Source organism: Phyllostomus discolor, chromosome 9 (assembly GCF_004126475.2).
Source record: "Phyllostomus discolor isolate MPI-MPIP mPhyDis1 chromosome 9, mPhyDis1.pri.v3, whole genome shotgun sequence".
Taxonomy (NCBI): Eukaryota; Metazoa; Chordata; class Mammalia; order Chiroptera; family Phyllostomidae; genus Phyllostomus; species Phyllostomus discolor.
This window is the reverse complement of record NC_040911.2, coordinates 66,794,723-66,819,431: the sequence shown is the minus strand read 5'-3', so window position 1 is coordinate 66,819,431 and position 24,709 is coordinate 66,794,723. Positions and strand designations below refer to the sequence as shown.

The window sequence follows — 24,709 nt, the reverse complement described above, 5'->3', positions numbered from 1 at the left end:
AGTAGCCCATGTTCATTCATTTGTTAATTTATTTTCTTGTTCATTTATCTACCTGTTCTTCCACCCATGCGCCCATCCATCTGTCCACTCATCTACCCACCACCCACTCATTTATCCATCCAACAGGTCTTATAGAGTACCTGCTCTGGGCCAGCCTTGCATATAGGTACCCCACAGAACTGAAGTTGTGCTCTCATGGACCTTGCATTCCAATAGGAAACATATAAAAACAAGTATAATTTAAAATTGTAATAAAGAAATCAAAACAGGGAGTAGAGAATGCTCTTGGGGTGGGGGTAACCTTAGGTACGAGTGCTAGGTAAAGACACTGAGCTGAGAGGGAGCCAACTATGTGTAGACTAGGAAAGGAATGTGCTAGACAGAGAGGTCAGCAAGTACAGAGCCCTAGGGCAACTGTCAGAAGGGTGGCCAGCATGGGTTAAGCTTGGAAGGTGGCAGGCAGTGGGTAGGACACAAGAGTGGAATTGGACCTGGGCCTGATGGTATGACCAAGGCCTTATAGTCAGAGTGAGCAGTTTGGGTTTTATTGGTAGTAAGCTGGAGAGTTACTAAATGTAAGGGTATCTGTGTGTGTTTGCAGAGATGGCTGAGACTGGATTGTAGTGTAGGCTGAGGCCAGGGCAACAGGGAGAACAGTTGGGAGCTCCTGCCACAGGCTCATGAGAGACGTTGAGAGAGTCTGGATATACCCTGGAGGCTCTCAACCACTCTAGTGTTCTGTCTCCAGCAAGAGAGGTGTTTTGTAAATGACTCATGTTTGAATGTTTTTGTACTGTGGTTTGAGCATTAAGACATAGTGCAATGGTTAACCTCCCACATTTCCCTACAAGGAAGACCCACCTCATTCTTGATCCAGGGCAGGATGGTGAAAGGATTCTGAGGCATGAGTTTCCTTGAGTTTCTAGGATAACATCAGATGTTTAGACATCAAGTGATATGATGCTCAGCCCTGGTTCTGAGTGATCCTTGGGCACAGACCAGACACAAAGCAAAAAAAAAAAAAGGTCAATTTCAGGGATTCAGGCCCCGTTCTGTAGGTCAGCTTGAAGCCAGATCACTATTGCCCAGCTTTCCCCAAAATGCAAAAAAAAATATTTATATTAAAAACATTTTAGGTGTAAAAAGCACAAGAAACAAACAACATTTATATTGAATTTTTCTATGTATTTTACTTTTACTTATATTGTCAAGGCAGTTTTTAAATCAAAATGTTTAGAGTTTGTCAGAGGAAACAAGGAATTTCATTTGGGGAGAGTATATTTCCTGGTGTTCATTGAACTTGGAAATTTTGGGAAGTAATCGTCAGGAGGACAGCAGCAGGTCCTGAGACAGAGCAGGAATCTAGGGCTGGAGGAGGTGATTGTGCCTGGATGCCATGTGCCCCTGACTGATGGCTGGTTAGGGGTCTCACAATAGCCACCTTCTATCTGCCTATTCCATCACCTTAGTTACATTTTTCAGTCTGAAGTGCAGAATAGCATTTCCATGAAATTTTTCACATAAAATGTTTTCCTTTGACTACTTTCCATAACATGTGAAGTTAATTTCTTTTTCTCTTTTCAACTGTGAAAGTGAAGCCTGAAGTCTCAGTTTCTGTATAATGAAGAGATCTGAGTTTGTGGCCTCGTTTCCATTTCCATGCCTCCTGCTCAGTTGTGAATATGCTGCCCAAGCGATATCCCCTGGCAGTGGCTGTGCTTCATGTCCTGTGCAGTGGGCTGCAGAGGTGGGGTCAAAGGCCATTGCTAACTCCTGGTGTCACTGGTGGGTCAGGGAATCTTGAGCAAATAAGTACAATTTCTGTAAAATTTCATTTCAAAACCCAGGCTAGATCTGGTCTTATACTTACTCTGTGGATTCTTCTTTTTTCCATTTCATGTTATCCCTTTGCCCCTTTCAGTTTCTCCTGGGAAGAGTCTCTTATTGTTTTTTAAATTTCATGCAAGCAATATTTTAACTGGAAAGTGCTAGTTTAGAAATATTTTTTATTCATAAATTTTTATAGTAGTCCTGGGTAGAAAGGTATTTTTTATAGAAACAGTTCTTTTCCTATCTCTTGTTTTTCTCATGAGTCCATAAAAATATTTTTACATCAATTTTTTGTAATATGTAGTAGGTAAAATCAGTATCTTTAAAAAAATTAGAAGTTTTAAGATACACTAAAGATGATTTTGACTATAATCTCTCATTCTGAGGTAACATCGTTAATGAATGCTATGTGTTATCTTCCAGTCTTACTAAAAATATGTTTACCCACATTTACACATTCATAAAAAGTGCATGGTATGTATAGGTGTGTATATATTATAAATTTTAAAAAATTGTACTAAAATATACATTACATACAGTGGCATTAATGACATTCATATTGCTGTGTAGCCATCACCACCATCCATGTCCAGAACTTTTTCATCTTTCTAATCTGATATTCTATTCAGTAAACACTAACTTGCCATTACCCACTCCCTCCAGCCTCTGGTAACCACCATTCATTCTACTTTCTACCTCTGTGAATTTGACTATTTTAAGTATTTCATCACATAAGTAGAATCATACAATATTTATTCTTTTGGGTCTGGCTTATTTCACTTAGCATAGTGTCTTCAAAGTTCATCTGTGTTGTAGCATGTATCATGAGTTCATTCCTTTTTAAGTGTTAATATTTCATTGTATGTATATACCACATTTCGTTTAACCATTCATCTGTTGCTAGTTGTTTTTTTTTAATATAATATTTAATTTACCTGAAGGAACTTTCTGTTTTTTTTTTTGTTTGTTTTTTTAGATTTAATATATTCAGAGAGAGGGGGAGGAAGGGAGAACAGGAGAGAAACATCAATGTTGTTTGCCTTTCGTACATCCCCAGCTGGGGATCCGGCCCTCAACCCAGGCATGTGCCCTGACAGGGAATCGAATTGGCAACCTTTTGTTTTGCAGGCAGGTGCTCAATTTAACTGAGCCACACCAGCCAGGGCCATTGATAGAAGTTTGAATGGTTTCCACTTTTGGCTCTTGTGAGCAATGCTGCTACGAACATGGGTGTCCAAATATCTGTTCAAGTCCTTGTCTTCAGTTCTTATGGGTATATGCATAGAAGTGTAATTGCTGGATTATATTCATAATTCTTTGTTTAATTTTTTGACTAATTGCCCTATCATTTTCTACTATGGCTGTACCATTTGGATTCCTATCATTAATGCACAGGATTGTCATTTCTTAACATCCTTGCCAACACTTATTATTTTTTTAATATATTTTATTGATTATGCTATTACACTTGTCCCATAATCCCCCCTTCAATCCCCTCCACCCTGCAAACCCTCTCCCACCCACATTCCCCCCTTTTAGTTCATGTCCATGTGTCATAAGTTCTTTAGCTTCTACATTTCCCATACTATTCTTGCCCTCCCCCTGTTTCTTTTCTACCTACCATCTATGCTACTTATTCTCTATACCTTTTCCCCCTCTCTCCTCCTCCCACTCCCCTGTTGCTAACCCTCCATGTGTTCTCCATTTCTGTGGTTCTGTTCCTGTTCTAGTTGTTTGCTTAGTTTCTTTTTGTTCTTATTTTAGGTGTGGTTGTTAATAATTGTGAGTTTTCTGTCATTTTACTATACTTTTTTTTTATCCTCTTTTTCTTAGATAAGTCCCTTTAACATTTCATAAAATAAGGGCTTGGTGATGATGAAGTCCTTTAACTTGACCTTCTTATCTGAGAAGCTCTTTATCTGCCCTTCCATTCTAAATGAGAGCTTTGCTGGATAGAGCACTCTTGGATGTAGGTCCTTGCCTTTCATGACTTGGAATACTTCTTTCTAGCCCCTTCTTGCCTGCAAGTTCTTTTTTGAGAAATCAGCTGACAGTCTGATGGGAACTCCTTTCTACGTTACTGTCTCCTTATCTCTTGCTGCTTCTAGGATTCTCTCCTTCATTTTTACCTTGGCTAATGTAATTATGATGTGCCTTGGTGTGTTCCTCCTTGGGCCCAACTTCTTTGGGATTCTCTGAGCTTCCTGGACTTCCTGGAATTCTGTTTCCTTTGTCAGAATGGGGATGTTCTCCTTTATTATTTGTTCAAATAACTTTTCCACTTGTTGCTCTTCCTCTTCTCCTTCTGGTACCCCTATAATTTGGATGTTGGAATGTTTAAAGATGTCCTGGAGGTTCCTAAGCCTCTCCTCATTTTTTTGAATTCTTACTTCTTCATTGTTTTCTAATTGTATGGTTTTTTCTTCCTTCTAGTCCACTCCATTGGTGTGAGGCCCAGCTTTCATTCCATCACTGTTGGTTCCATGTGCATTTTTCTTCATTTCACTTATTGTAGCCTTCATTTTTTCATCTAATTTGTGACCCAAATCAACCAATTCTGTGAACATCCTGATCACCAGTGCTTTGAACTGTGCATTTGATAGGTTGACTATCTCTTGGTTCCTTAGAAGTACTGATTCTGGGGCTTGCAATTTTGTTTGAGCCATCTCCCCCCCTGCCCCACCTTTGGTCTTGTGGGGCCTGTCACTTATGAGGTGTGGAGCCTTAGGTGTTCACCAGGGCAGGGCACCCCACTCACTGGGTTGTGATGCTGTATGTGGGGGCGGGATTTGAGAGAGAACAATGGTGCTTGCTCTGCCCTCTGTTGGACCTCAGTCCCTTCTGCCGCTTCCCTTGAGCTAACTTGGCCCCTCTAGTGCCAATTCCTGTGTGGGTGGGCTTGTGCACCCTGTGGGACTCTCCATCGAACTCTCCTGTGAGGCTGGGAGTCTCTCCCTGCGTCTCAACCCCCAGAGGTATTTTCATTCAGTGTCCCGAGGCTGTATGTTGCAGCGCTGTGATCCTTGGTTGCGCGCAGTGCCTTGCTTCACAATCACCGCCTTGCTGGGTCTACCGGTTGCCACCCCTCGGCGGTGGTCTGCCAGCTGCTGCTTGTGTGCTCAGGGTCCACCTGCTGCAGTCTTGCATGCCCCAGATGCCTTATGCACCCAGTCCCAATGCTCTCTGCTCTCTGCACCGCGACCCGCACCAGGCTGCCCAGCTCTGTCCCTTCTACCAGTCTGGATAAATGTGTCTATTTTAACTTCTTCATTGTCCAACTTCCATACAGTTCAATTTTTTGTCAGTTCTGGTTGTTATTCTGTTTCTAAATTGTTGTTGTCCCTATCTTGGTTGTGCGGGGAGGCACAGTGTGTCTACCTATGCCTCCATCTTGGCAGGAAGTGTCTACTTTCTTTTTTTTAATGGTAGCCACCCCAGTGGATTTTTTCCCTGAACCATTTGAGAAAAGTTGTGTACCTGAGGCATCACCATCCGTGAAAACATTAGTGTATATTTCCTGTAAGCAAATACATCTCTGACAGAACCCCAAAACATTTATTAAAAGCAGAAATACCATTAGCATTTTAGTACCATCCAATCCTCAGACCTTATTCATGTTTTAGTAGTTTTACCAGTAAATAGTCTTCTATAGTCATTCAGAATTGTATGTTCCATTTAATTGCCATATGTTTTTAGTTTCCTTCATTCTAGGTAAGTTCCTCAGACTCTCCTTCACTTCCATGACCATGGCTCTTTGGAAGTACACAGACCAGTTATTTGGAAATATATCTCACAATTTGGGTTCCCTTAGCCATAGATTCAGGACATGTTTTGTATGTGTGTGTACATACACATGTGCATGTGTACACATGTCCTTGACCTAAATGGTACTGTGTTGTATATATAATTCTGAAATATGCTCCCCCACCTAATAATGTCATTTACTTTGTTACATTTACAGCTAATTCATTTATTTTAACTGCAAGATAAGATCCTTTCATGTGAATATACTACAACTTGTTTAGTTGTTTTTTGAATGGAGTTAGGGTGGTGGCATTTTTTGCTATTACTAATGATGATGCAAAAATTGTCCTTAATGGTGGAATACTTCTTTTTGTGGATGTAGATTTTCTAGGCAATAGACATTTATTATTTAAAAAATTTGAAATATTTTAAACATGCTAAAAGTATAAGAGTAATAGAATAAAACCCAACTTTAGCAAATGGTAATATTGGCTTTAGAACCTTTAATTTGGTAAAGTTGTTGTCCCATTCAATAAATGGGACTTTCCTGGGGCTTGCTCAAAGTTAGTGCCTCCCTGAGTTAGAATTATTGTTAATGATGAATTACCTCAAAATTGTGTAGCTTTATTCAAGACAGATATTTTGGGAAAACCAGTCAGATTTAAAAAACAAAAACTGTTAGGCCTACCATCCAAATGTGAACAGTGAATAAAATACTAGGTAGGATCAGCTAACTTTTATTTTAGTCTTTATTCATGTCCTTTTACTTAATAAAATTTAATAAAATGAGACAGGAGGAGGAATCACAAAAGGTTAAGAATAATAGACATGAAAGACTTGCTTAGAAAACTGGTGTAGACCCATTTCTCATCTTGGATCCCTTCCTTGGCTCTGGTGTCAGGTGAGATGAGAAGTGTGTTCAGGAATTCCTTTTTTTAAAAAAAGATTTTATTTATTTATTTTTAGAGAGAAGGGAAAGGAGGGAGAAAGAGAAGGCGAGACACATTAATGTGTAGTTGCCTCTCATACACCCCTAACTGGAGACCTGGCCCACAATCCAGGCATGTGCCCTGATTGGTAATTGAACTACTGACCTTTTGGTTCAGAGGCCAGTGGTCAGTCCACTGAGCCACACCAGCCAGGATGGGAATTCCTTCTAAGACTATCATAGTACCTAGGATAGACTTTTGATAAAGCAGTTCCGTACCCGTATATGATATTAGGCCAATCAAGGGAAGAAGAAGAAAAGGAAGTTGGTCAGAGCCCAGCTTACTTCACCAAGCCATGGTAAATAGAATTCTTTAAAGATAAATAAATACATAAATTCAGGACTTAGAAATGATAGTAATTGGTGGTGTCAGGAGTTTTACTGGAGTCTCCCATTTTCTAACCTGAGGAAATGGAACCACAGAGGAGCATCCTGTCCCCTAATTCACACACCTGCAGGGAGAGATGAGTGCGTCTCTTTGGGTTACAGAGTCCTCAGACCACTTGCAGGCCTCTGCCAGAAGCTAAGGCACATGGCTAGTTGTGTCTTCTCACCTGTACAGAAAAAATGAGATCCGCTTCGAGCTTTGGAGACATAGTCTCAATACTTAGAAATACAGTCTCCATGTTCCTGTTGGTGGGTGTTTTATGGGTTTTGTTTTTAATGCTTAATAACATCCTCAGGAGAATTCTCCCGGCTTGTATATTAATAGTGAACTAAAAGGAACCATGGAGATTTCTTAACATTCACGCTGCACTATGATCCTATTCCTGGCTGAAATGGCATTTGGTGGGAATGTGTCTTTCAGTCTTTACATTATGATGCCTGGATCAGGGCTATGGAGAAAAGGCCTGTGGCCTCCAGCCTGAAAGATAACAACAGCATAACAGTAATCACACCCAGAAAGTAGTTTGGGTGTTTTATGGATTCACTGCCCACCAGTGTTTGAAGTACTATATATTTTATGGCTATAAAAATGGAACATCTGCATTTTAGCATACAGCATAGTAGCTATAATTTGTTTCAGTCATTGGTTCAGGATTCCAGCATAGATAATAATTCTGAAGGCTATGATGCAGAGCATTTGGCATTGGAAGTGATGCCATCTGGTGTCTCAGATTGCTGCTGCAGCCTAAAGGCCTATAGTTGGCCACTGTAATGACTGCCAAGCCTCTAAGAGAGACCAGATAAGAAATGAGCCCTCTCTGGACAAGGGTGAAATCAGGACAGCCACATCAAACCTTCACTGAGTACTGTGTTTCTGTGGCCTTTAAGGCCTGTGATGAGCTGGCAACATTTTTTCTATAAGAGGCTTAAGTGTGCTGTAGGTGCACACTGGTGAGCTTGTAGTCAGCATCTCAGCATGGAGGGCAAGGTTGTTCTCAGGCCTCCATGTACCATGGTGTCCACCATTCACCCCTTCTGCCTTTTTATTAAAGGTTGGGGAATATACAAAATGCAGAGTATAGCTTTTCCTTTCTTGATTTTCCTTCCTGAAGGCCCTTGGGGAATTTGAAGGAAGGAGAAGAGGAGTAGTCCAGAGCAGGGTGCCTGGGAATTCTGGCTTGCCTGCTGCTAGGTGACTTTGGCCACATCATAGAACCCTTTGGGTTTGGTGTCAGAATGTTGGGCCAGATGATCCTATGGAGCCTTTGTAGCTCTAGCAATCTGTGATTCTGAAGTGTTGATAATTGGCCATTTGTAGGACCTCTTTCCTAATTGCTCTCATTGATTCTCTCTGTTGACACTGTTTTTCCTTTGACCTTTATTCTTTAGAAGAAACCTACAACCTGGAGTAGTTTTGAAATCGGCACTGGAGACTATTAGAAACAATGTAGGCATTGGTCTTTGTGTACCTTAATGGAAATCAGATGATGCCAGCAGAGGAGGGTGCACATTGTTAATGAGCCACATGGGCCCTATTGTGTTTCAGGCTCTTTAGCCCTGACCTTCAGAGTGGAATCAGTTACTTTGGCTTTAACTTCAGCTCTGCAGAACAAAGTGAAACCCTGACAGTGGGGAAAAGGAATTCCTTTGCTCCTTTAATCAATCAATCTGAAAGTCTCAGAGGCCAAGTCTTGCAGAAATAACAAAAGCAAACAACATTTGTATTAAAAATCTTTATCTTCCAAAATGTATTGGTATTATCATTGGCTTTGAGTAGGAGACTAATTTCTATATTTGACCCATAACTGTAAATGTAAAATTGAACCACTACTTCCCTTCATTTCCTTTTCATAAGTATTTGTTGACCACTTTTCATGTGCTAGATTTTGGGTTAGTCATGGGTATAAGAAGAGAAATAAGGCATAGTTTCTTCAAAAGGCTTGTACTTTAATGACATGGAAATCACATTGGAACAGTTCTGAGGGGACATTATTGATCTGCTGCTGAGGGAGAGAGTGGAATGCATAGACTGTTGGGTGGGGGGATGGTAATCACAACAGGTATCCATGGGCAGATATCAAACATCTGAGTCTTGAAGGGTGAGAAAGAGTCAGCTGGGTCTGAAAGCTGGGTGCAGGAGCTGGCACATTCTGGAAGAGTGTGAACAAGGGGAGGAGGCTTGAACCTGCTTGGTGAGATAACAAGTAGTTGAGTCTGGTGGGGCCAGAAGGCTACTGGTGGAGAGGAGGGCAATGAGTCTGGAGAGGCAGACAGATGGTGACAGTGTTCAGTATCTTGCTAAGGAGCATGGGCTTGGTCCTTCAGCAATGGGCAGCCACTCTAGAGAGTTCAGCAAGATTTGAAGATCGGATTTGCTCATTAGATATGACCTTCTTGTAGCAGGATGGCAGATAAATTGGACTGGGAAAGACAAGAAAGGCAGGGGAACCTGAGAGGGCAGCACTGCACTAGCCCAGACTGCAGAGGAGCAGAGTGTGAACCAAATGGACAAGGGGTGATGATGAACCAAAGAGGAGGGAATTGATCAATTGTGGAGGATGAGGATGGTCAAGGAAGTGGCTTAGATTTCTGGTGGAGGTGACTAGGGCAGTGAGCAATTTTCACCTTTTCATCTCATATCACTCATAAACTAATTACTAAAATTTTGTAGCACACCAAACATGTATTTTTTTGCACATATGACAAAAAATATGTATAATTCTGATTATACTTATCCATACTGGATGGTTATTATTGTGTTAGCTGTTGTCATTTTTTATTTGACAATCTAAGGGAAAAGAGGTCAGTGCCTCTAACTAAATAGTCAGATATTGCATATTTTAGAAATTCTTGAGGTACAAATGTGTGCCACAGCACAGTGGTTGAAAATCGCTGGACTAAGGGATATTGGTATTATTATTGTAGATGGGGTCCCCATCAAAAGCATTGCTTTTAAAAGGACTCTTTTTGTTTCTTGAGTTATTGTAGGTATTATAAGTTGTTCTATTTGTACATCTTATCACATCTCTCTGGTGCTGTTAACTTTCCTGAAGTGCCTAGTCAACCACCCTTGGTGGTTGATGACCAGTTTGCTTACTGTAGGACGCTGGTGCACTTTTTTCATCTGATATCATGGCAAGCCTTACTGAAAGTGTCAACCTTACTGCAGAATCTAGTTTTTAAAATTTTAATATATTTTATTGATTATGCTATTACAGTTATCCTTTTTTTTCTCCCCTTTATTCCCCTCCACCCTGTACCTCTCCTCCCACCATCATTCCCCCACCTTAGTTCATGTCCATGGGTCTTACATATAAGTTTTGGGCTTCTTCACTTCCCATACCATTCTTAACCTTCCCCTGTCCATTTTGTATTTACCATTTATGCTTCTTATTCCCTGTCTTGTTTCCTCCATTCTGCCCTCCCTCCCCACTGATAACTCTCCATATGATCTCTATTTCTCTGAATCTGTTCCTGTTCTACTTGTTTGTTTAGTTTTTATTTTTATTTTAGGTCTGGTTGTTAATAATTGTGAGTTTGCTGTCATTTTACTGTTCATATTTTTTATCTTCTTTTTCTTAGATAAGTCCCTTTAACATTTCATATCATAAGGGCTTGGTCATGATGAACTCCTTTAACTTGACCTTATCTGAGAAGCACTTGATCTGCCCTTCAATTCTAAATGATAGTTTTGCTGGATAGAGTGATCTTGGATGTAGGTCCTTGTCTTTTATGACTTGGAATACTTCTTTCCAGCCCCTTCTTGCCTGCAAAGTTTCTTTTGAGAAATCAGCTCACAGTCTTATGGGAACTCTTTGTAGGTAACAATCTCCTTTTCTCTTGCTGCTCTTAAGATTCTTATCTTTAATCTTGGGTAAGGTAATTATGATGTGCCTTAGTGTGTGCTTCCTTGGGTCCAAATTCTTTGGGACACTGAGCTTCCTGGAGTTCCTGGAAGTTTATTTCCTTTGCCAGATTGGAGGAGTTCTCCTTTTTTCATCTGATATTTTTCATCTTATTTTTTCAAATAAGCTTTCAATTTCTTGGTCTTCCTCTTCTCCTTCTGTCACCCCTATGATTTGGATGTTGGATTATTTAAAGTTGTCCCGGATGCCCCTAATCCTCTGCTCATTTTTTTGAATTCTTGTTTCTTCATTCTGTTCCAGTTCAATGTTTATTTCTTCCTTCTGCTCCCAACTGTTGATTTGAGTCCCAGTTTCCTTCCTTTCACTGTTGGTTCCCTGTACATTTTCCTTTACTTCACTTTGCATAGCCTTCACTTTTCCTCTATTTTGTGACCATACTCAGCCATTTCTGTGAACATCCTGATTACCAGTGTTTGAACTATGCATGTGATAGGTTGGCTACCTCTTCATCACGTAGTTGTATTTTTTTTTCTGGAGCTTCGATCCATTCTTTTGTTTGGGCCACATTTCTCTGTCTTGGTGTGCCTGTTACGTAGTCAGGGGTGGAGCTTTAGGTATTCCAGGGCAACTCTCGTCACTGCCTTGTGGCAGTGTATGTGGGAGAGGGTCCAAGAGGGAACAATGCTGCTTGTTCAGTTCTCTGACAACTTTCAGTCACTTTCTTTGCTACCCACAAGCAAACTGGGCCCTTTTGGTGCTGATTCTCGGGTGGGTGGTTTTCTGTACATTCTAGGACCATGTGGGTGCCTCCAACGAACTCTCCTGTGGCAGTTTTTCCTGCCTCAATCCCCAGAGGTTTTTTCAGTCAGAAGTTTTGAGGCTCTATTTCCCCAGGCTGGAACCCTGGGTTGTATGGTCTATCTTGCTCCTCAGTTTTCCTCCTGGTTTATCTGCCCTCAAATGTGGGACTGCTTGGTCCGCCAGCTACACCTTGCCCATCCTGGTCCTCCATCCACTGCCTTGCTGTGAGTCCTTTCCACCCTAGCTGCCCATCTCCTCCCCTCCTACCTGTGTGGGTGAATGTTTCTTCTTTAACTCCTTGATTGTCGGACTTCCATACAGTTTGATTTTCTGGCAGTTCTGATTATTTTTTTGTTTTTAAATCTGTTGTTGTCCTTCTTTTGTTTGTGCAATGAGGCAAAGTGTATCTACCTACACCTCTATCTTGGTTGGAAGTCCAACTGCAGGATCTATTACTTCCACTTGGTGCATGTGCCCATATCTGCTAGCCTTAATCTAGACCACTGGTGTTCAGCCTCGGATGCACATGAGAATCACCTATAAAAATGCCCAGTGCCAAAGCTATAACCTCAGACCCATGACACCAAATTCTCTGAGGGTGGGAACAGAGGTTCCAGTTTGTAGCCAAGACTGGGACCACTGATCTGGCCTGTGGGTAGAGGGACTAGGAGGACAGGCCATTGCTTTGGCCTACTGCCCTGCTGAGAGTCTTTTACTTAGGTCCAGCTAGATCATTTTCAGGGCTCAGTGCAAAATCAAATGCCAACTCCTGCTCAAAAAGATGGGTAAAAATATTTTTAAAGGTATACAATGTAAAGTTTTCCATTTCTTCTGTGGTCTATCTGTGGACTTGTCATGGTATGTTTTATTTGCTACATAATGCCATTCTAACCAAGGATAAATAGAAAATCTAACTTAATCAAGAATTTTATGGTTTATCTTTAAATTGTCCAGTGCCAGTTTTAAATGTAAATTTAACTTGTGTGTAGAGTCAGTGCAATTGCATAATTTGTAATTTTCAGCTTGTACATGCGTTTTTGTTCTTACCACAACAGTGGAAATGTTGAACAAAATGTATTTACTTATTTTTGTTTTGCTTCTCCATAAAGGTGCATTCTGTCAAACTCTCTACCTTCAGTTTACAAATGAGTAAAGAAGGACTGACAAGAAAGGAAAGCAAGTTCTGGTTCAATGAAAAACATGACCTCTTGGGACTGTCAGCACCACTCCTTGTTCAGTCGTAGAGGAGACACACTTATATTGTATTTCCAATCAGTGTCGTGAACTCCCACATTGAGATCCAGTGGAATTCAGTGCTCTTAGAATGCCATCTGTGAATTTATTGCTCTCAGAATTCTGTCTGTGAATTTATTGATCTCATATTGCTGTTGTGAGTTTGGTGCTTTTAGAAAGGTGAAAGAAGATGAAGGAAAGAATATGTATGAATGACTCATGCACATGGACAACAGTGTTGGGATTGACTGTCATCAGCTAAGGGTGGACAGGGCAGAGAAAGGTAAAGGGGGAAAATTGAGACAATTGAATAAAATAGCAATAAAAAAGAATAAAGAATAAAAGTAGTGATAGTGCTAAGTTAATAGAAATGTAGGTTATAGCAAAAAGAATTATATGGGAACATGGGAACATTCTTATTTTCTTTGGAATGTCAAAGATATTATAATTAACATGATTTCTGATTTAAAAAAAGAATGTTCTTTGTGATTCAGTCATCTCACAATGCTATCTGTGAATTCCATGCTGTCAGAATGCTTTCTGTGCATTTGGTGTCCTCAGAATGCTATCTGTGAATTTGGTGTCTCAGAATGCTGTCTCAGAATTCAGTGCTCTCAGAATGCTGTCTTTGAATTTGGTGTTCTCACAAAGTTGTGAATTCAGTACTCTCAGAATGCTGCCTGTGAGTTCTGTGCTTGCAGGATGACGTCTAAATTTGTTGCTCTCAGAATTCTGTCAGTGAACTCAGTGCTCACATATTCTGTGAATTCATTGATTCAGATTACTGTTGTAAATTTGATGTTCTCAGAATGCTGTCTGTGAATTTGGTGCTCTAAGGATTCTGTCTCTATATTCTGTGCACTCAGGATGCTGTCTGTGAATTGGGCACTGTAAGAAAGCTGTCTATGAATCCTATGCTTTCAGAATGTGTCTATGTATTTGGTGCTGTCAGAATGCTGTCCAGAATTAAGTGTCCTCAGAATGCTGTCTGTGAATCTGTGCATTCAGATGCTGTGTGTGATTTCTTTTTACTTTAACACTTTTTATTTTTATTTTTTATTGTATTTTTCCTTTACCATTTTACTCGCCTTGTACTCCCCTCCCCTCCTAGACTGCTGTCCACGTCCATCAGTCTTTTTACATTTTTGCTCAATCCCTCCACTCCACTACCCTCCCCCACCCTTAACTTCATCCTGCTATCTTAGAGTCTGTCTTATTTTGCTTCCTAGTTCACTTTGTTTATTAGATACTATCTATGAGTTAAATCATATGGTATTTGTCTTTCTCTGATTGCTTTACTTCACTTAGTGTAGTGTTCTCTAGGTCCATTCATACTGTTGCAAAGGGTAACATGTTCTTGTCTTTTTAGAGCTGGATAGTGTTCCACTGTGAAAATGTTCCATAGTTGTTTTACCACTCATCTATTTGTCACAGATGTGCACAGGTAACCAGGTTCTTAGTGATCGAGGACAAAGAACTGAACTGAACACACAAGTTTATAACATAAAGAAAGAGGGAAGATTTATTAAGTGATAGTACACTCCACAGGACACGGGAATTGGCCAGCTCTGAGCAGAGAAAACGGGACACGTGGGCTGGGGGTTCTATTCTTATAGGGCAGAAGCCCCCTTGCTAATCTTTGGCGGGCTTTTCCTGTGCAGGTACAAGGAGTTGGATTTCAAAGCTACTGCGCATGTGTGGTTTCCCATGATTTTCTTGATTGGCTACTGGAGAAGGGAGTCCCACAATGTTATTTCATTATAATGATATTATAATGAATCAGGGGTAGTGCGCAGGCACATTCTATGATTCAGAGTTATCCCAGAAAACAGGAACAACCTGTCTTAGGGGGTCTTTGTCATGTATAGATATTTTCTACCTCAGCCCTGCGGGGCCTCTGGAGCTTCCTTCCTATCTCCTGCCTCATATTGATGGACATTTGGGTTGCTTCCATGGCTCAACAATTGTAAATAATGCTGCAATGAGCATGCAGGTGCTAATCTTCTTTCAAATTAGTGTTTTGGGTTCCTGCGGATATATTTCCAGAAGTAGGATTGCTGGACCAAAAGATAGATCCATTTTAAATTTTTTTGAGGTATTTCCATAGTGCTTTCCACAGCAGCTGCACCAATTTGCGTTCCCACCAGCAGTTCAAAAGGGTTCCCCTTTTCTACATTCTCGCCAGCACTTGTTGTTTGTTGATTTTTTCATGATAGCCATTCTGACAGGTGTGAGATGATATCTCATTGTTGTTTTAATTTGCATTTCTCTGATGATTATTGACATTGAGCATCTTTTCATATGTCTATTAGCCATTTGTATGGTCTCTATGGAGAAGTGTCTATTCAGGTCCTTAGCCCATTTTTAAATTGTGTTGTTTGTTTTTTTGTGTTCAGTTCTGTAAGTTCTTTATAAATTTTGAATATTAACCTCTTATTAGATGTATTGGTGAATATGTTTTCCCATTCTGTGAGTTGTCTTTGTTGATGATTTCCTTTGCTGTGCAAAAACTTTTTAGTTTAATGTAGTCACATCTGTTTATTTTTTCTTCTGTATCCCTTGCAGAGATATATCTGATAAAATATTGCTACGAGTTATGTCTGAGATTTTGCTGCCTATGTTTTCTTTTTCTTTCATCTTATAGTTTCAGGTCTCACATTTAAGTTTTTGATCTATTTTTAATTTATTCTTGTGTGTGGTATAAGATGGTGGTCCAGTTTAATTTTTCTCCATGTCTCTGTCCAATTTTCCCAACTCTATTTAGTGAATGAACTATCTTTAGGTTATTGTATGTGTTTGCTAATTCTATTGAATATTAATTGACTATAACTGTGTGGTGGGTTTATTTCTGGGCTCTTTATTCTGTTCCACTGATCTGTGTGTCTGTTTTTATGCAAGTTGATTACTATGGCCTTATATTATAGTTTGATATTAGGTACCATGATTCCTCCAACTTTGTTCTTTCTCAGGATCAATGTTGCTATGTGGGGCCTTTTGTGGTTCCATATAAATTTTTGAAATATTTGTTCTAGGTCTGCGAAATATGTCATTGGAATCTTGACAGTAATTGTGTTGAATCTATAGATTGCTTTGGGTAGCATGGACATTTTAATATGTTAATGCTTCCTATTCATGAACATGGTGTGTGCTTCCCCTTATTTGTATCTTCAGTATTTTTTTTCAGTGTCTTATAATTTTCCAAGTACAGGTTTTTACATCCTTGTTAAGTTTATTCCTAGGTATTTTATTCTTTTTGAATGAATTGTAAAGGGGATTGTTTTCTTAATTTCCCTTTCTATTGGTTCATTATTAGCATATAAAAATGCAACTGATTTCTGCACATTAATCTGTTTTATTAATTATATTTTGTTGATTATACTATTGCAATTGTCCCAATTTTTATACCATTGCCCCCCTTCAACCAGCATCACCTAGTTCCTCAAATGCTCTTCATATCTATGATTCTCTTTTCTTCTTGTTTGCTTACTTTGTTTTTTAAATTGAATTGTTGATAGATATGTATTTATTGCCATTTTATTGTTCATAGTTTTGATCTTCTTTTTCTTAAATAAGTCCCTATAACATATCATATAATAATGGTTTGATAATGAACTCCTTTAGTTTTTTCTTCTCTGGGTAGTTCTTTATCTCCCCTTCTAAATGGTATCTTTGCTGGGTAGAGCAATCTTGGCTATAGGTCTTTGCTTTTCATGACTTTGAATATTTCTTGGCAATCCCTTCTACACTGCCAAGTTTCTTTTGAGAAATCAGCTGACAGTCTTATGGAAATGCCCCTGTTGGTAACTAACTTCTTTTGTCTTGCTGCTTTTAAGATTCTCTCTTTATCTTTATACCTTTGGCAACTTATATATGATGTATCTTGGAGTGAGCCTCTTTGCGTTCATCTGATTTGGGACTCTCTGTGCTTCCTGGACTTGCATGTCTTCATTGAATTAAGGAAGTTTTCTTTCATTATTTTTTCAAATAGATTTCCAATTTTTTGTCCTTCTTTTCCCTTTCTGGTACCCCTAATACATGAATATTGGACCTCTTGAAGTTGTTTCAGGGGCTGCTTACACTGTCCTGGTTTTTTTTGGTTTCTTTTTTCTTCTTGTTATTCTATTCTGATAGGTTGTTTTTTGATTCCTGATGTTCCAAGTCCTTGATTTGATTCTTGGCTTTATCTACTCTACTGTTGTTTCCCTGTAAGTTTTTCTTTTTTCTTTTTCTTTTTTTTTAAAGGTTTTATTTATTTTTTTAGAGAGGGAAGGGAGGGGGGAGGGAGGGGGGAGAGAGAGAGAGAGAGACAGAGAGAGAGAGATCAATGTGCGGTTGCTGGGGGTTATGGCCTGCAACCCAGGAATGTACCCTGGCTGGGAATCAAACCTGGGACACTTTGGTTCCCAGCCCGTGCTCAATCCACTGAGCTACACCAGCCAGGGAGTTTTTCTTTTTTCAATTTTTTCTTTTTTCAAGTGTATTCTTTGTTTCTGACTGAATCTTTCTTATGCTATTGAGGTCCTCACTAATTCCTTGAGCATCCTTATAACCAGTGTTTTGAACCCTGCAACTGATAGATTGCTTATCTCCATTTTGTTTAGTTCCATTTTGGGAGTTTTGATCTGTTCTTTTCATTTGGGCCATGTTTCTTTGTCTCCATATTTTGGCAGTCTCCCATGTTTGTTTCTGTGTATTAGGTAGAGCTACTATGAGTCCATGTCCTGGTAGTGTGGCATGATGTAATAGGTGTCCTATAGGGTCCAGTGGTACAGCATCCCCTATCACCCAAGCTGGGTACTCGAGGTACATCATTTGTACGGGCTGAGTACACCCTCCTCTTGAGCCTTGATTGTTGTTGGTCCATGGGAGGGGTATACTCAGGCCAGTCAGCTGTGAGGTCTGGCTGTGACCATTGATCACCAACATTCATCCTCTGTGGAGGATCAGCTATGAGGGGGCTGGGTAGTCGTGCTCTGACCTGGTCTGTAGCTCTTCTCTTGGTGCACAGGGTCGGGGGTTTCCCAGGTAGTGAAGACCATGGTGAGCCCCCACCTGTATTTTTCCCCAGGCCACCATGCCCAAGCTGTAAGGAATCTGAGATGGCTACTACTTATGCGGGGCTTGGAGATTCCCAGGCAAAGCCAAGCTGTGAATGTAGGCTGGCTGCTGCTAGTGCTGGGCCTGGGTTCACTAAGCAAGAGGTATGGGGGCTAGAGGCTTACTGAAGCAGGCTATTGCTTGTTTGACAGTATTTAGGAAGTTGTGAAGCATGAGCCAAGACCACCCATTCATATAGAAAAGTCATGGTTATCAGCTTTGGTGGGCCCAACAGTTGGGTGAGATGGAGTCTCAGGGGATCTCTAGGGTGGGGCAAACAGTGTTAGCCAGGTTGATGGATTCTCAGATACCACACCTGCCTGCTGGCTTTGAGGCCCTGTGCAGGGAGGGCTGAGGAAAGGGACAATGGCCTCTGCCTGTTTTTCTGTCTGGGAGAAAGCTGTCCTCCAATTCTTGCCTTGATGCCAGACACTTCAGTTTCTCCTTGTATTCCACTGATGCCTTTCAAACTGCTACCCAAGTGCTGGAGCTCAGAGGGAGTCAGTCTGTTAAGTCTCTCTTGGGTTCTTTTTTTTTTTAAGATTTTATTTATTTTATTTTTAGAGACAGGGGAAGGGAGGGAGAAAGAGAGGGAGGGAAATATCAACGTGTGGTTGCCTCTCACATGGCCCCCACCGGGGACCTGGCCCACAACCCAGGCATGTGCTCTGAGTGGGAATGGAAGCAGCGACCCTTTAGTCCACAGTCCGCGCTCAATCCACTGAACTACACCAGCCAGGGCTGTGTTGGGTTCTTTAAGGCAAACTGTTTGGGACTTCAGGAGTTTCTTCTTCTGACTCAATCCCCACTGGTTTTCTGGTATTTGCAGCCAGAAGTTACGAGGACTTACATTCCTGGCTCTGGAACCATGGGCTAGTGGGCCTAGTGTGGAGCTGGAACTCCTCACTCCTGAGATATACCTCCCAAATTTTTATCCACCATACATGGATATAGGACCAACCCATTGCATGTCTTTACCCTTCCTACCAGTCTGGATGGATGTGGTTTATTTCTTATTTTTATTTATTTATTTAAAATATATTTTATTGATTATGCTATTAGAATTGTCCCATTTTTCTCCCAATTTTTCTCCCATTTTTCTCCCATTTTTTCTCCTATTTTTCCGTCTGTCCTGCACCCCCCTCCTACCAGTATTCTCCCCTTCCCCTTAGTTCATGTCCATGGGTCATACATATAAGTTCTTGGCTTCTACATTTCCTATACTATACTTAACCTCCCCTTGTCTATTTTGTACCTACCATTTATGCTTCTTATTCCCTATGTCTTTTCCCCCATTCTCCACCTTCCCCTCCCCGCTGATAACCCTCCATGTGATCTCCATTTCTGTGATTCTATTCCTGTTCTAGTTCTTTGCCTAGTTTGTTATTGTGTTTTAGGTTCAGTTGTTGATAGCTGTGCATTTGTTGTCATTTTACTGTTCATATTTTTGATCATCTTTTTTAGATAAGTACCTTCAACATTTCATATAATTAGGGCTTAGTGATGATGAACTCCTTTAACTTGACCTTCTCTGGGAAGCACTTTATCTGCCCTTCTATTTTAAGTGATAGCTTTGCTGAATAGAATAATCTTGGATGTAGGTCCTTGTCTTTCATGACTTTGAATGCTTCTTTCCAGCCCCATCTTGCATCTAAGGTTTCTTTTGAGAAATCAGTTGATAGTCTTATGGGTACTCCTTTGTAGGTAACTCTCCTTTCCTCTTGCTTTTGAAATAATCTCCTTATCTTTAATCTTGGGTAATGTAGTTATGATGTGCCTTGGGTCCAAGTTTTTTGGGACTCTCTGAGCTTCCTGGACTTCCTGGAAGTCTGTTTCCTTTGACGGATTGGGGATGTTCTTTTTCATTATTTTTTCACATAAGTTTTCAATTTCTTGTCCTTCCTTTTCTCCTTCTGGCACCCCTATGATTTGAATGTTCTGGAACATTTAAAGTTGTCCTGGAGGTTCCTAATCCTCTCCTCATTTTCTTGAATTCATGTTTCTTCATTTTGTTCTGGTTGAATGTTTATTTCTTTCTTCTCCCAACCATTGATTTGAGTCCTGGTTTTTCTCCCTTCACTCTTGGTTCCCTATTTATTTTTTATTTAACTTTTCATAGCCTTCACTTTTTCCTCTATTTTGTGACCATATTCAACCATTTCTGTGAGCATGCCAATTACCAGTGTTTTGAACTGTGCATCTGATAGGTTGGCTATCTCTTCCTCACTTAGTTGTATTTTTTCTGGAGCTTTGATCTCTTTTTTCACTTGGGCCATAGGTTTTTTTTTTTTTTTTGTCTTGGCACACCTGTTACATTGTAAGGGGAAGAGCCTTAGGTATTCACTAGGGCAGGACAACTCTCGTCACTGCGTTGTGGTACTGTGTGTGGGACAGGGGTTAGAGAGGGAACAGCTTCTTGCTTTCCTCTTGGCAGGCTTTCAGTCATTTCCCCTGCTACCTACAAGCAAATTGGGCCTTTCTGGTGCTGATTCCCTGGGCAGATGGGTTTGTGTATATTCTAGGTCCCTGTGGGTCTCTTCAGTGATCTCTCCTGTGAGTCTGGGAGTTACTCCTTCTGCCGCAACCTCCATGAGTTGTTTCAGTCAGAGGTTTTGAGGCTTTATTTCCCCACGCTGGAACCCTGGGTTGCATGGTCTGTCTTACTCAACATTTGTTCCTCCCAGTATATCTGCACAGAAATGTGGGACCTCTTGGTCCACCAGCTGCTGCCTTGCCCACCCTGTCCTTCAGCCTATGCCTTGCTGTGTGTCCCCTGCACCCCAGCTGCCTGTCTCTACCCCTCCTACTCATCTGAATGTATGTTTCTTCATTAACTCCTTGGTTGTTAGACTTCCATACAGTTTGATTTTCTGTCAGTTCTGCTTATTTTTTTGTTTTTCAAATTTGTTGTCTTTCTTTTGGTTGTGTGAAGAGGCAAGGTGTATCTACCTATGCCTTTGCTGTAAGTCCCAGACATGGTTTATTTAAAAACGTAGTTGTAAGACTTCCATTCACCTTGATTTCTGATGGTTCTGACTGATGGTTGTTCTGTATTCAGTTGTACTTTTGATGTGGTTGTAATAGGAAGTGAGCTGTGGTTTCCTATGCTACCATCTTGACCTGAACTCCCCCCTGTTTATTAATTTTGTATCCCACTACTTTGCTGGATTCATATATTAGTTCTAGTAGTCTCCTTTTCAAATCTTGGGGATTCTTTATGTACAGTATTATGTAATCTGCAAATAAAGACAGTTTTACTTCTTCCTTTCCAATTTGAATGCTTTTTATTTTTTCTTCTTGTCTGATTGCTATGGCTAGGACTTTCAGTATTATGTTGAATAAGACAGGTGAAATCAGACTTCCCTGTCTTGTTCCCAATCTTTAGGGGAACGCTTGTAGTATTTGCCTGTTGAGTATGATGCTGACAGTGGATTTGTCATATATGGCCTTTATTATGTTTAGCTATGTTTCCTCTATTTCCACTGTGTTGAGACTTTTTATCATAAATGAATGTTAGATTTTATCAAATTCTTTTTCTGCATTTATTAATACGATAATGTGGTTTTTATCCTTCATTCTTTAAAAAAATATTTATGTATTTATTTTTAGAGAGAAGGGAGGGGAGGGAGAAAGAGAGGGAGAGGAATATCAGTGTGTCACTGACCCGCATGTGTTCCCTACTGGGAACATGGCCCATATCCCAGGTATGTCCCCTGGCTGGGAATTGAGCCAGTGACCCTTTGGTCCACAGGCCAGTACTCAATCACTGAGCCATACCAGCTAGGGCTGTCTTTCATTTTCTTTATGTGGTGAGTCACATTTATTGATTTGTGAATGTTATACCAGCTTTACATTCCCAGAATGAATCCCACTTGATCATGTTGTATGATATTTTTGATGCATTTGCTGTATTTGGTTTGTTATTATTTTGTTCAGGACTTTAGCATCTCTGTTCATCAGAGATATTGGCCTATAATTTTCTTTTTTTTGTAGTGTCTTTATCTGGTTTTAGATCAGGATACCATTGACCTCATAAAATGAGCTTGGGAGTATTCCCTTTTCTTGAATTTTTTTGAAATAGTTTGAGAAGGAGAAGTGTTAGTTCTTCCTGGAATGTTTGGTAAAATTCATCGTTGAAGCCATCTGGTCCAGTGCTTTTGTTTGTTGGGAGGTTTTTGTTTTGCTTTAATTTCATGACGGTAATCTGTCTATTCAGATTCTCTGATTCTTCCTGATTTAGTTTTGGATGATTGTATGTTTCTTGGAACTTATTCATTTCATCCAGGTTGTCCAGTGATGGCATATAGTTATTCATAATATTTTCTTACAGTTCTTTTTAGTTCTTTTGTGTCAGTTGTTATTTCTCCTTTTGTTTCTGATTTTATTCCTTTAGGTCCTTTTCTTGTTTTATTTATTTATTTTAAAATAATTTTATTATGGTTCAAGTACAGTTGTCTGCATTTACCCCACAGCACTCTCCACCCCTATCCCAGCCATCCCCACCTCCCTCCCCCGATTCTAAGCCCCCTTGATTTTGGCCATGTGTCCTTTATAGTTGTTCCTGAAAACCCTTCTACCCTTCCCCCCCTATTATCCCCTCCAACCTCCCCTCTGGTTACTGTCAGATTGTTCTTAATTTCAATGACTCTGGTTATAATTTCATGCTTATTTGTTTTGGTTGATTTGGTTTCACTTAAAGGTGAGACCATATGGTATTTGTCTTTCACTGCCTGGCTTGTTTCACTTAGCATAATGCTCTCCATTTCCATCCATGCTGTCACAAACAGTAGGAACTCCTTCTTTCTTTCTGCTAAATAGTATTCCGCTATGTAAATGTATCATAGTTTTTTAAAAATATATTCTATTGATTATGCTATTACAGTTGTCCCATTTTCTCCCCTTCACTCTCCTGCACCCTACACATCCTCTCCCACACACATTCCCCTTCTTTAGTTCATGTCAATGTGTCATAAGTTCTTTAGCTTCTACATTTCCCATACTATTCTTGCCCTCCCCTTGTCTATTTTCTACCTACCATCTATGCTACTTATTCTCTATACCTTTTCCCCCTCTCTTCTCCCACTCCCCTGTTGCTAACCCTCCATGTGATCTCCATTTCTGTGCCTCTGTTCCTGTTGTAGTTGTTTGCTTAGTTTGCTTTTGTTTTTGTTATAGGTGTGACTGTTAATAAATGTGAGTTTACAGTTATTTTACTATACTTGTTTTTTATCTTCTTTTTCTTAGATAAGTCCCTTTAACATTTTATATAATAAGAGCTTGGTGATGATGAACTCCTTTAACTTGACCTTATCTGAGAAGCACTTTATCTGCCCTTACATTCTAAATGAAAGCTTTGCTGGATAGAGCAATCTTGGATGTAAGTGCTTGCCTTTCATGCCTTGGAATACTTCTTTCCAGCCCCATCTTGCCTGCAAGGTCTCTTTTGAGAAATCAGCTGACAGTCTGATGGGAACTCCTTTGTAGGTAACTGTCTCCTTATCTCTTGCTGCTTCTAGGATTCTCTTCTTCATTTTTGTCTTGGCCAATGTAATTATGATGTGCCTTGGTGTGTTCCTCCTTGGGTCCAACTTCTTTGGGACTCTCTGAGCTTCCTGGACTTCCTGGAAGTCTATTTCCTTTGCCAGATTGGGGAAGTTCTCCTTCATTATTTGTTCAAATAACTTTTCCACTTGTTGTTCTTCCTCTTCTCCTTCTGGTACCCCTATAATTTGGATGTTGAAATGTTTAAAGATGTCCTGGAGGTTCCTAAGCCTCTCCTCATTTTTTTGAATTCTTATTTCTCCATTCTTTTCTGTTTGGTTGTTTCTTTCTTCCTTCTGGTCCATTCTACTTTTTTGAGTCCCAGTTTCTTGCCCATCACTATTGGTTCCCTGTGCATTTTCCTTCATTTCACTTAGCATAACCTTCAATTTTTCATCTAATTTGTGACCAAATTCAACCAATTCTGTGAGCATCCTGATCACCAGTGCTTTGAACTGTGCATCTGATAGGTTGGCTATCTCTTGGTTGCTTAAAAGTATTGCCTCTAGGGCTTTGATTTATACTTCCATCTGAGCCTCCATTCCATTTTTTTTTTTCAGTCTGGTCGCACCTGTTATGTAGTGTGGGGCGGAGCCTTAGGTGTTCTCCAGGGTGGGGGCAACCCACTTGCCGAGTTGTGATTTTGTATGTGGGGGTGGGGTCTGAGAGGAAACTGGCACTTGCTCCTCTCTCCGTCAGATTTTGGTCCCTTCAACCTTTTACCCCATTCTAAGTGGGCCTTTCTGGTGCTAATTCCCATGTGGGTGGGCTTGTGTACATTCTAGGACCCCGTGGGTCTCTCCAGTGCACTCTCCTTTGAGGCTGGGAGTTTCTCCGGCGGGGGGGGGGGGGGGCACCTCAACCTCTACAGGTGTTGTCAATTGGTGTCCTGAGGTTGTATTTCCCGGTGCTGGGACCCTGGGTTGTGCCGTCTTTCTCACTGCCCGATTTCACCTGGTTTTTCTGCGTGTGAATGTGACCTGGACAGCCAGGTGCCTTGCACACAGTGCCTCACTTCACAGTTGCCCCCTCGCTGGGTCTACCAGCCGCCTATGTGTCCAGGGTCCATCTGCTGCGGTCCTTGTGCTCGGGATGCCTTATGTGCCTGGGATGCATTACGTATCTGTTGCCACTGCTTTTTGTGCTGAGACCCCTCTCCGCCCTGCTGCCCTACTCCACCCCTCCTACTGGTCTGGATGAATGTGTATGTTTTAACTCCTTG

At 40.6% G+C, this 24,709-nt stretch overlaps 1 protein-coding gene across 2 annotated transcripts in view; it reads left to right on the top strand.

Annotated features, from left to right (window-relative positions):
* The window catches only part of DTD1 (D-aminoacyl-tRNA deacylase 1), a 325,980-nt gene that overhangs the window by 66,095 nt on the left and 235,176 nt on the right, over nucleotides 1–24,709 (top strand). Inside the window, exon 5 of one of the 2 annotated variants that reach the window (XM_036009488.1) lies at nucleotides 12,726–14,121. The exons of the other annotated variant lie outside the window; for it this stretch is intronic. Within the exon in view, the coding sequence (XP_035865381.1) occupies nucleotides 12,726–12,860 (135 nt within the window). The 3' untranslated portion in view covers nucleotides 12,861–14,121. Of the gene's footprint in view, nucleotides 1–12,725; nucleotides 14,122–24,709 lie in introns of those variants that run through there. 2 annotated transcript variants of the gene reach the window in all.